We start from the raw sequence: 12,877 nt of genomic DNA, 5'->3' as shown, positions 1-12,877 counted from the left end.
ACAGACAAACACAACACAAACACAGACAAACACAAACACAGACAAACACAAACACAGACAAGCACAGACACAACACAAACACAACACAAACACAACACAAATACAACAACAAACACAACACAAACACAACACAAACACAGACAAACACAACACAAACACAGACAAACACAAACACAACACAAACACAGACAAACACAACACAAACACAGACAAACACAACACAAACACAGACAAACACAAACACAACACAAACACAGACAAACACAACACAAACACAGACAAACACAACACAAACACAGACAAACACAAACACAACACAAACACAGACAAACACAACACAAACACAGACAAACACAAACACAGACAAACACAGACAAACACAAACACAGACAAACACAACACAAACACAGACAAACACAAACACAACACAAACACAGACAAACACAAACACAACACAGACAAACACAACACAAACACAGACAAACACAACACAAACACAGACAAACACAAACACAACACAAACACAGACAAACACAACACAAACACAGACAAACACAAACACAACACAAACACAGACAAACACAAACACAACACAAACACAGACAAACACAAACACAGACAAACACAGACAAACACAAACACAGACAAACACAGACAAACACAACACAAACACAGACAAACACGAGGAAATGAAGTCGTGCTGAACAACATCGGGATGACTCTAATTGCAGAAACAGCATGCAAATTACGCTCCACTAATTAGGCGAATTCTGGATAACTTCAGCGAGTGGTCAAGTCACGAGTCACAAAACGACAACAGCAGCGGCAGAAGAAGAAGAAGAAAACATGGTGAATATTTTAACTCTGTAAAGGTCACGCTCCAAAACAAGATGCAACAAGCGCTCAGGAGCACTAACGATGATCTAAACGCCGTTATGTGAGCGCGTAATGAGGACACGAGCCACCGCTGGACGATGAATAATACAAGAGCCGGCGACAAGTGGTTTATGGTCGTCCGATTGAATTCAAATAAAGTGGACGTTATAAAACTGACCGAGTGTGAAGACGGGCATGAAGGCTCCGGAGGGGATGGGCATCGTCGTGGCCACCGCCGACATCCAGAACTGCGGCAAAAAGAGCGGGAAAACGACAAACGGACATGGATTAGCGAAGATCCATATCGCCATAATCTTGATATTGCAAAACCACAACAGTTTGACGACAAAACGTTTTATTTCCCGCATTAACGAGGTCGTGAAACTGAAGCTGGACATTTGATTTGTGGTGAAATGTGATTGGAGCGCCACAAACGGCCGCCATTTTGTGTCTGCGCCTCATTAAATGGATTGTTTACATCAGGAGCAGAATGTGTCGCGCGGCTTTTCTGGATCTGAACACGTCGTTCCTGGAAGAGTTTAGTTATTTCTCTGGTTATTTCTGCAATGAACTGAAATAAAACAGTGACATTTTCACAGCTCGACTTTTGATCAAGGACGTCGACACAAACGAAGAAGCAAAATCTGTTGTTCTTGGTCGTGGCTCCTGAGGGCTGGATGGCGGCTCCTCAGCTCTGGATGGCGGCTCCTCGGGTCTGTATGGCGGCTCCTCAGGTCTAGAACACGGCTCCTCAGCTCTGGATGGCGGCTCCTCAGCTCTGGATGGCGGCTCCTCAGCTCTGGATGGCGGCTCCTCGGGTCTGGATGGCGGCTCCTCGGGTCTGTATGGCGGTTCCTCAGATCTGGATGGCGGCTCCTCAGATCTGGATGGCGGCTCCTCAGATCTGGATGGCGGTTCCTCAGATCTGGATGGCGGCTCCTCAGATCTGGATGGCGGTTCCTCAGATCTGGATGGCGGCTCCTCTGGTCTGGATGGCGGCTCCTCGGGTCTGGATGGCGGCTCCTCTGGTCTGGATGGCGGCTCCTCAGTGTTTACGGCGGCCTCCTCCATGTTTCTCTCGCTTCTGGCTCCTCAGGTCTAGAACACGGCTCCTCAGCTCTGGATGGCGGCTCCTCAGCTCTGGATGGCGGTTCCTCAGCTCTGGATGGCGGCTCCTCGGGTCTGGATGGCGGCTCCTCGGGTCTGGATGGCGGCTCCTCAGCTCTGGAAGGCGGCTCCTCAGCTCTGGATGGCGGCTACTCAGCTCTGGATGGCGGCTCCTCAGCTCTGGATGGCGGCTCCTCGGGTCTGTATCGCGGCTCCTCAGATCTGGAAGGCGGCTCCTCAGATCTGGATGGAGGCTCCTCAGGTCCATGCCGCGGCTCCTCGGGTCTGGATGGCGGCTCCGCAGCTCTGGATGGCGCTCCTCGGGTCTGGATGGCGGCTCCTCGGGTCTGGATGGCGGCTCCTCAGTGTTTACAGCGGCCTCCTCCATGTTTCTCTCGCTTCTGGCTCCTCTCAGAGAGCTCTCACAGCCAGCTCTGGCTCTAATGTCAAGTGAGAAAATCCACTGCTGCCAAAGCACGTCACGCCTGCTCCAACAAACATGTCAACACTGTAACAGACGCACGAGCGACACATTCTCATGATCCAGTCGAAGCAAAAGAGGAGAAGAAAGTTTAGAACATTAACAAGATGAGATGTGCAAAAAATCCATCCACTTTTGATCCGTGGTTCAATGTTTGTAGATGGTAAAAAGCTACTGATGTTAAAGGAGGCTGCTAAATACAACTGTACTTCTACCATCACACACCACTATCATGTGATCCTGAACGTGAGGTGATCCTGAACGTGAGGTGATCCTAAACATGAGATGATCCTGAACGTGAGGTGATCCTAAATGTGAGGTGATCCTGAACGTGAGGTGATCCTGAACGTGAGGTGATCCTAAACTTGAGGTGATCCTGAACGTGAGGTGATCCTGAACGTGAGGTGATCCTAAACGTGAGCGTGAGGTGATCCTAAACGTGAGGTGATCCTAAACGTGAGGTGATCCTGAACGTGAGGTGATCCTGAACGTGAGGTGATCCTAAACGTGAGGTGATCCTGAACGTGAGGTGATCCTGAACGTGAGGTGATCCTAAACGTGAGCGTGAGGTGATCCTGAACGTGAGGTGATCCTAAACGTGAGGTGATCCTGAACGTGAGGTGATCCTGAACGTGAGGTGATCCTAAACTTGAGGTGATCCTGAAAGTGAGGTGATCCTGAACGTGAGGTGATCCTAAACGTGAGCGTGAGGTGATCCTGAACGTGAGGTGATCCTAAACGTGAGGTGATCCTGAACGTGAGGTGATCCTGAACGTGAGGTGATCCTAAACGTGAGGTGATCCTGAACGTGAGGTGATCCTGAACGTGAGGTGATCCTAAACGTGAGCGTGAGGTGATCCTGAACGTGAGGTGATCCTAAACGTGAGGTGATCCTAAACGTGAGGTGATCCTGAACGTGAGGTGATCCTAAACGTGAGGTGATCCTGAACGTGAGGTGATCCTAAATGTGAGGTGATCCTAAACGTGAGGTGATCCTAAACGTGAGGTGATCCTGAACGTGAGGTGATCCTAAACGTGAGGTGATCCTGAACGTGAGGTGATCCTGAACGTGAGGTGATCCTAAACGTGAGGTGATCCTAAACGTGAGGTGATCCTGAACGTGAGGTGATCCTAAACATGAGGTGATCCTAAACATGAGGTGATCCTAAACATGAGATGATCCTAAACATGAGATGATCCTAAACATGAGGTGATCCTAAACATGAGGTGATCCTAAACATGAGGTGATCCTAAACATGAGGTGATCTTAAACATGAGGTGATCCTAAACATGAGGTGATCCTAAACATGAGGTGATCCTAAACATGAGATGATCCTAAACATGAGGTTATCCTAAACATGAGGTGATCTTAAACATGAGATGATCCTAAACATGAGGTGATCCTAAACATCAGGTGATCCTAAACATGAGGTGATCCTAAACATGAGATGATCCTAAACATGAGATGATCCTAAACATGAGGTGATCCTAAACATGAGATGATCCTAAACATGAGATGATCCTAAACATGAGGTGATCCTAAACATGAGATGATCCTAAACATGAGGTGATCCTAAACATGAGGTGATCCTAAACATGAGATGATCCTAAACATGGGATGATCCTAAACATGAGATGACCCTAAACATGAGGTGATCCTAAACATGAGATGATCCTTAACATGAGTTGATCCTAAACATGAGGTGATCCTAAACATGAGGTGATCCTAAACATGAGATGATCCTAAACATGAGATGATCTTAAACATGAGATGATCCTAAACATGAGGTGATCCTAAACATGAGGTGATCCTAAACATGAGGTGATCCTAAACATGAGATGATCCTAAACATGAGTTGATCCTAAACATGAGATGATCCTAAACATGAGATGATCCTAAACATGAGATGATCCTAAACATGAGGTGATCTAAACATGAGATGATCCTAAACATGAGATGATCCTAAACATGAGGTGATCCTAAACATGAGATGATCCTAAACATGAGATGATCCTAAACATGAGTTGATCCTAAACATGAGGTGATCCTAAACATGAGTTGATCCTAAACATGAGATGATCCTAAACATGAGTTGATCCTAAACATGAGATGATCCTAAACATGAGTTGATCCTAAACATGAGGTGATCCTAAACATGAGATGATCCTAAACATGAGGTGATCCTAAACATGAGATGATCCTAAACATGAGATGATCCTAAACGTGAGGTGATCCTGAACGTGAGGTGATCCTGAACGTGAGGTGATCCTAAACTTGAGGTGATCCTGAACGTGAGGTGATCCTGAACGTGAGGTGATCCTAAACGTGAGCGTGAGGTGATCCTGAACGTGAGGTGATCCTAAACGTGAGGTGATCCTGAACGTGAGGTGATCCTGAACGTGAGGTGATCCTAAACGTGAGGTGATCCTGAACGTGAGGTGATCCTGAACGTGAGGTGATCCTAAACGTGAGCGTGAGGTGATCCTGAACGTGAGGTGATCCTAAACGTGAGGTGATCCTAAACGTGAGGTGATCCTGAACGTGAGGTGATCCTAAACGTGAGGTGATCCTGAACGTGAGGTGATCCTAAATGTGAGGTGATCCTAAACGTGAGGTGATCCTAAACGTGAGGTGATCCTGAACGTGAGGTGATCCTAAACGTGAGGTGATCCTGAACGTGAGGTGATCCTGAACGTGAGGTGATCCTAAACGTGAGGTGATCCTAAACGTGAGGTGATCCTGAACGTGAGGTGATCCTAAACATGAGGTGATCCTAAACATGAGGTGATCCTAAACATGAGATGATCCTAAACATGAGATGATCCTAAACATGAGGTGATCCTAAACATGAGGTGATCCTAAACATGAGGTGATCCTAAACATGAGGTGATCTTAAACATGAGGTGATCCTAAACATGAGGTGATCCTAAACATGAGGTGATCCTAAACATGAGATGATCCTAAACATGAGGTTATCCTAAACATGAGGTGATCTTAAACATGAGATGATCCTAAACATGAGGTGATCCTAAACATCAGGTGATCCTAAACATGAGGTGATCCTAAACATGAGATGATCCTAAACATGAGATGATCCTAAACATGAGGTGATCCTAAACATGAGATGATCCTAAACATGAGATGATCCTAAACATGAGGTGATCCTAAACATGAGATGATCCTAAACATGAGGTGATCCTAAACATGAGATGATCCTAAACATGGGATGATCCTAAACATGAGATGATCCTAAACATGAGGTGATCCTAAACATGAGATGATCCTTAACATGAGTTGATCCTAAACATGAGGTGATCCTAAACATGAGGTGATCCTAAACATGAGATGATCCTAAACATGAGATGATCTTAAACATGAGATGATCCTAAACATGAGGTGATCCTAAACATGAGGTGATCCTAAACATGAGGTGATCCTAAACATGAGATGATCCTAAACATGAGTTGATCCTAAACATGAGATGATCCTAAACATGAGATGATCCTAAACATGAGATGATCCTAAACATGAGGTGATCTAAACATGAGATGATCCTAAACATGAGATGATCCTAAACATGAGGTGATCCTAAACATGAGATGATCCTAAACATGAGATGATCCTAAACATGAGTTGATCCTAAACATGAGGTGATCCTAAACATGAGTTGATCCTAAACATGAGATGATCCTAAACATGAGTTGATCCTAAACATGAGATGATCCTAAACATGAGTTGATCCTAAACATGAGATGATCCTAAACATGAGTTGATCCTAAACATGAGATGATCCTAAACATGAGTTGATCCTAAACATGAGGTGATCCTAAACATGAGATGATCCTAAACATGAGGTGATCCTAAACATGAGATGATCCTAAACATGAGATGATCCTAAACGTGAGGTGATCCTGAACGTGAGGTGATCCTGAACGTGAGGTGATCCTAAACTTGAGGTGATCCTGAACGTGAGGTGATCCTGAACGTGAGGTGATCCTAAACGTGAGCGTGAGGTGATCCTGAACGTGAGGTGATCCTAAACGTGAGGTGATCCTGAACGTGAGGTGATCCTGAACGTGAGGTGATCCTAAACGTGAGGTGATCCTGAACGTGAGGTGATCCTGAACGTGAGGTGATCCTAAACGTGAGCGTGAGGTGATCCTGAACGTGAGGTGATCCTAAACGTGAGGTGATCCTAAACGTGAGGTGATCCTGAACGTGAGGTGATCCTAAACGTGAGGTGATCCTGAACGTGAGGTGATCCTAAATGTGAGGTGATCCTAAACGTGAGGTGATCCTAAACGTGAGGTGATCCTGAACGTGAGGTGATCCTAAACGTGAGGTGATCCTGAACGTGAGGTGATCCTGAACGTGAGGTGATCCTAAACGTGAGGTGATCCTAAACGTGAGGTGATCCTGAACGTGAGGTGATCCTAAACATGAGGTGATCCTAAACATGAGGTGATCCTAAACATGAGATGATCCTAAACATGAGATGATCCTAAACATGAGGTGATCCTAAACATGAGGTGATCCTAAACATGAGGTGATCCTAAACATGAGGTGATCTTAAACATGAGGTGATCCTAAACATGAGGTGATCCTAAACATGAGGTGATCCTAAACATGAGATGATCCTAAACATGAGGTTATCCTAAACATGAGGTGATCTTAAACATGAGATGATCCTAAACATGAGGTGATCCTAAACATCAGGTGATCCTAAACATGAGGTGATCCTAAACATGAGATGATCCTAAACATGAGATGATCCTAAACATGAGGTGATCCTAAACATGAGATGATCCTAAACATGAGATGATCCTAAACATGAGGTGATCCTAAACATGAGATGATCCTAAACATGAGGTGATCCTAAACATGAGGTGATCCTAAACATGAGATGATCCTAAACATGGGATGATCCTAAACATGAGGTGATCCTAAACATGAGGTGATCCTAAACATGAGATGATCCTTAACATGAGTTGATCCTAAACATGAGGTGATCCTAAACATGAGGTGATCCTAAACATGAGATGATCCTAAACATGAGATGATCTTAAACATGAGATGATCCTAAACATGAGGTGATCCTAAACATGAGGTGATCCTAAACATGAGGTGATCCTAAACATGAGATGATCCTAAACATGAGTTGATCCTAAACATGAGATGATCCTAAACATGAGATGATCCTAAACATGAGATGATCCTAAACATGAGGTGATCTAAACATGAGATGATCCTAAACATGAGATGATCCTAAACATGAGGTGATCCTAAACATGAGATGATCCTAAACATGAGTTGATCCTAAACATGAGGTGATCCTAAACATGAGTTGATCCTAAACATGAGATGATCCTAAACATGAGTTGATCCTAAACATGAGATGATCCTAAACATGAGTTGATCCTAAACATGAGGTGATCCTAAACATGAGATGATCCTAAACATGAGGTGATCCTAAACATGAGATGATCCTAAACATGAGATGATCCTAAACATGATATGATCCTAAACATGAGATGATCCTAAACATGAGGTGATCCTAAACATGAGGTGATCCTAAACATGAGTTGATCCTAAACATGAGTTGATACTAAACATGAGTTGATCCTAAACATGAGGTGATCCTAAACATGAGGTGATCCTAAACATGAGATGATCCTAAACATGAGATGATCCTAAACATGAGGTGATCCTAAACATGAGGTGATCCTAAACATGAGATGATCCTAAACATGAGGTGATCCTAAACATGAGATGATCCTAAACATGAGGTGATCCTAAACATGAGGTGATCCTAAACATGAGATGATCCTAAACATGAGATGATCCTAAACATGAGATGATCCTAAACATGAGTTGATCCTAAACATGAGATGATCCTAAACATGAGATGATCCTTAACATGAGTTGATCCTAAACATGAGGTGATCCTAAACATGAGGTGATCCTAAACATGAGATGATCCTAAACATGAGTTGATCCTAAACATGAGGTGATCATAAACATGAGATGATCCTAAACATGAGATGATCCTAAACATGAGGTGATCTAAACATGAGATGATCCTAAACATGAGATGATCCTAAACATGAGGTGATCCTAAACATGAGATGATCCTAAACATGAGATGATCCTAAACATGAGTTGATCCTAAACATGAGATGATCCTAAACATGAGTTGATCCTAAACATGAGATGATCCTAAACATGAGATGATCCTAAACATGAGGTGATCCTAAACATGAGATGATCCTAAACATGAGGTGATCCTAAACATGAGGTGATCCTGAACATGAGTTGATCCTAAACATGAGATGATCCTAAACATGAGATGATCCTAAACATGAGGTGATCCTAAACATGAGATGATCCTAAACATGAGGTGATCCTAAACATGAGGTGATCCTAAACATGAGGTGATCCTAAACATGAGGTGATCCTAAACATGAGATGATCCTAAACATGAGATGATCCTAAACATGAGGTGATCCTAAACATGAGGTGATCCTAAACATGAGTTGATCCTAAACATGAGATGATCCTAAACATGAGTTGATCCTAAACATGAGGTGATCCTAAACATGAGATGATCCTAAACATGAGGTGATCCTAAACATGAGATGATCCTAAACATGAGGTGATCCTAAACATGAGGTGATCCTAAACATGAGGTGATCCTAAACATGAGATGATCCTAAACATGAGGTGATCCTAAACATGAGGTGATCCTAAACATGAGGTGATCCTAAACATGAGATGATCCTAAACATGAGATGATCATAAACACGAGATGATCCTAAACATGAGGTGATCCTAAACATGAGATGATCCTAAATATGAGATGATCCTAAACATGAGGTGATCCTAAACATGAGATGATCCTAAACATGAGATGATCCTAAACATGAGTTGATCCTAAACATGAGGTGATCCTAAACATGAGGTGATCCTAAACATGATCCTAAACATGAGATGATCCTAAACATGAGTTGATCCTAAACATGAGTTGATCCTAAATATGAGGTGATCCTAAACATGAGATGATCCTAAACATGAGATGATCCTAAACATGAGGTGATCCTAAACATGAGGTGATCCTAAACACAAGGTGATCCTAAACATGAGATGATCCTAAACATGAGGTGATCCTAAACATGAGGTGATCCTAAACATGAGTTGATCCTAAACATGAGATGATCCTAAACATGAGTTGATCCTAAACATGAGATGATCCTAAACATGAGATGATCCTAAACATGAGTTGATCCTAAACATGAGTTGATCCTAAACATGAGGTGATCCTAAACATGATCCTAAACATGAGATGATCCTAAACATGAGTTGATCCTAAACATGAGTTGATCCTAAACATGAGGTGATCCTAAACATGAGATGATCCTAAACATGAGATGATCCTAAACATGAGGTGATCCTAAACATGAGATGATCCTAAACATGAGATGATCCTAAACATGAGGTGATCCTAAACATGAGGTGATCCTAAACATGAGTTGATCCTAAACATGAGATGATCCTAAACATGAGTTGATCCTAAACATGAGATGATCCTAAACATGAGGTGATCCTAAACATGAGGTGATCCTAAACATGAGGTGATCCTAAACATGAGGTGATCCTAAACATGAGATGATCCTAAACATGAGGTGATCCTAAACATGAGGTGATCCTAAACATGAGATGATCCTAAACATGAGATGATCCTAAACATGAGGTGATCCTAAACATGAGATGATCCTAAACATGAGGTTATCCTAAACATGAGATGATCCTAAACATGAGATGATCCTAAACATGAGGTGATCCTAAACATGAGTTGATCCTAAACATGAGTTGATCCTAAACATGAGATGATCCTAAACATGAGTTGATCCTAAACATGAGATGATCCTAAACATGAGTTGATCCTAAACATGAGGTGATCCTAAACATGATCCTAAACATGAGTTGATCCTAAACATGAGGTGATCCTAAACATGAGATGATCCTAAACATGAGTTGATCCTAAACATGAGATGATCCTAAACATGAGATGATCCTAAACATGAGGTGATCCTAAACATCAGGTGATCCTAAACATGAGATGATCCTAAACATGAGATGATCCTAAACATGAGGTGATCCTAAACATCAGGTGATCCTAAACATGAGATGATCCTAAACATGAGTTGATCCTAAACATGAGATGATCCTAAACATGAGTTGATCCTAAACATGAGTTGATCCTAAACATGAGGTGATCCTAAACATGAGGTGATCCTAAACATGAGATGATCCTAAACATGAGTTGATCCTAAACATGAGATGATCCTAAACATGAGTTGATCCTAAACATGAGATGATCCTAAACATGAGTTGATCCTAAACATGAGGTGATCCTAAACATGATCCTAAACATGAGATGATCCTAAACATGAGATGATCCTAAACATGAGATGATCCTAAACATGATCCTAAACATGAGATGATCCTAAACATGAGATGATCCTAAACATGATCCTAAACATGAGGTGATCCTAAACATGAGTTGATCCTAAACATGAGATGATCCTAAACATGAGATGATCCTACACGTGAGGGGATCTCTCTGTCGTCAGGGGAACACGGTGTCCCAGGTCAGAAGGAATTTGGTGTTCTCATCCTCCAGATCTGTGCTGGCTGCAGTAGGCGACCCCCTAATACTAATTAGATCGCTGCCGAGATGTGGTGTTGCATAGCAACAGAGCGGTGTAGTCCTGGTGCCGCTGCTCGGTCTATGTTTGAGAGGAACTGTGTTTGGTCACAGCTCGATGAGTCAGAGCAGGGAACACTGTGGGGGAGGAACCATCAGCTGGGACGTCCTTGATCAAGACACTTCATCATGCGCTCGTGACGCAGCAGAGGGAGCGTGAGTCAACAGGTTCAGCCGGGTTAGAAATGAAGATGACTCATTCTCTCAGGTGGGAAATACTCATAAATACAACATGAATTCATGTTTTTGGTAAACTGTGGTATTGTTTTTATAAATCAGCTTCACATCACATGTTTTAGAACTTAAAATGATGTACTTTATGTACTAAAATCATACATTACCTTCCATCAGCCAGCTGTTTAGTGTTATTATTTTTGTACACTTTATTTAACCCATTGAGATTCAGAATCACTGTTACCAGAGACACAGCAGTGAGAACACCTACAGCAGCTGCTAATGTAGAGCACAGTTTTAACGCACGGGATTTGAGTCCGACAATGATTTATGGACAGAACATACGATTTTGGAGCTCTAACTTTGACGCCACATTCTTAGAGGGAGAAGACGTTCTTAACAAGATGCATCAAACAAACGTGAATAAATAATACATCTTCAGGTATATTTCTGATGATGGAACAATGTTATAACATTTAAAAGCCCTAAAAAGTACAGAAACATGTGTAACCCCCTCGTGGTGAGCCCCCTCAGTCGTAATGAGCCCCCCCTCAGTCGTAATGAGCCCCCCTCAGTCGTAATGAGCCCCCCTCAGTCGTAATGAGCCCCCCTCAGTCGTAATGAGCCCCCCTCAGTCGTAATGAGCCCCCCCTCAGTCGTGGTGAGCCCCCTCAGTCGTAATGAGCCCCCCCTCAGTCGTAATGAGCCCCCCTCAGTCGTAATGAGCCCCCCCTCAGTCGTAATGAGCCCCCCTCAGTCATGATGAGCCCCCCCTCAGTCGTAATGAGCCCCCCTCAGTCGTAATGAACCCCCCTCAGTCGTAATGAGCCCCCCCTCAGTCGTGGTGAGCCCCCCCTCAGTCGTAATGAGCCCCCCTCAGTCGTAATGAGCCCCCCCTCAGTCGTAATGAGCCCCCCCTCAGTTGTAATGAGCCCCCCCTCAGTCGTAATGAGCCCCCTCAGTCGTAATGAGCCCCCCTCAGTCGTAATGAGCCCCCCCTCAGTTGTAATGAGCCCCCCCTCAGTCGTAATGAGCCCCCCCTCAGTTGTAATGAGCCCCCCCTCAGTCGTAATGAGCCCCCTCAGTCGTAATGAGCCCCCCCTCAGTTGTAATGAGCCCCCCCAGTCGTAACGAGTCCCCCCTCAGTCGTAACGAGCCCCCTCCCAGTCGTAACGAGCCCCCCTCAGTCGTAACGAGCCCCCCCTCAGTCGTGACGAGCCCCCCCTCAGTCGTAACAAGCCCCCCCTAAGTCGTAACGAGCCCCCTTCAGTCGTAATGAGCCCCCCCAGTCGTAATGAGCCCCCCCCCAGTCGTAACGAGTCCCCCCTCAGTCGTAACGAGCCCCCCCAGTCGTAACGAGCCCCCCCTCAGTCGTGACGAGCCCCCCCTCAGTCGTAACGAGCCCCCCTCAGTCGTAACGAGCCCCCCTAAGTCGTAACGAGCCCCCCTCAGTCGTAATGAGCCCCCCCTCAGT

At 44.1% G+C, this 12,877-nt stretch overlaps 1 protein-coding gene across 4 annotated transcripts in view; it reads right to left on the bottom strand.

The window, feature by feature from the left end:
- The window catches only part of LOC140362192 (chloride channel protein 1-like), a 91,607-nt gene that overhangs the window by 32,341 nt on the left and 46,389 nt on the right, over positions 1 to 12,877 (bottom strand). For all 4 annotated transcript variants that reach the window (XM_072448264.1, XM_072448261.1, XM_072448262.1 and 1 more), the window contains one exon: positions 1,055 to 1,124. In XM_072448264.1, the coding sequence (XP_072304365.1) occupies positions 1,055 to 1,124 (70 nt within the window). The remainder of the gene's footprint in view (positions 1 to 1,054; positions 1,125 to 12,877) is intronic.

The sequence above is a fragment of the Eucyclogobius newberryi genome, unplaced genomic scaffold, assembly GCF_026437365.1.
Source record: "Eucyclogobius newberryi isolate DKJ021-1_F unplaced genomic scaffold, fEucNew1.0.hap1 SCAF_16, whole genome shotgun sequence".
Lineage (NCBI taxonomy): Eukaryota > Metazoa > Chordata > Actinopteri > Gobiiformes > Gobiidae > Eucyclogobius > Eucyclogobius newberryi.
The sequence above is the reverse complement of the archived record's forward strand: the minus strand, read 5'-3'. Positions and strand labels throughout refer to the sequence as shown.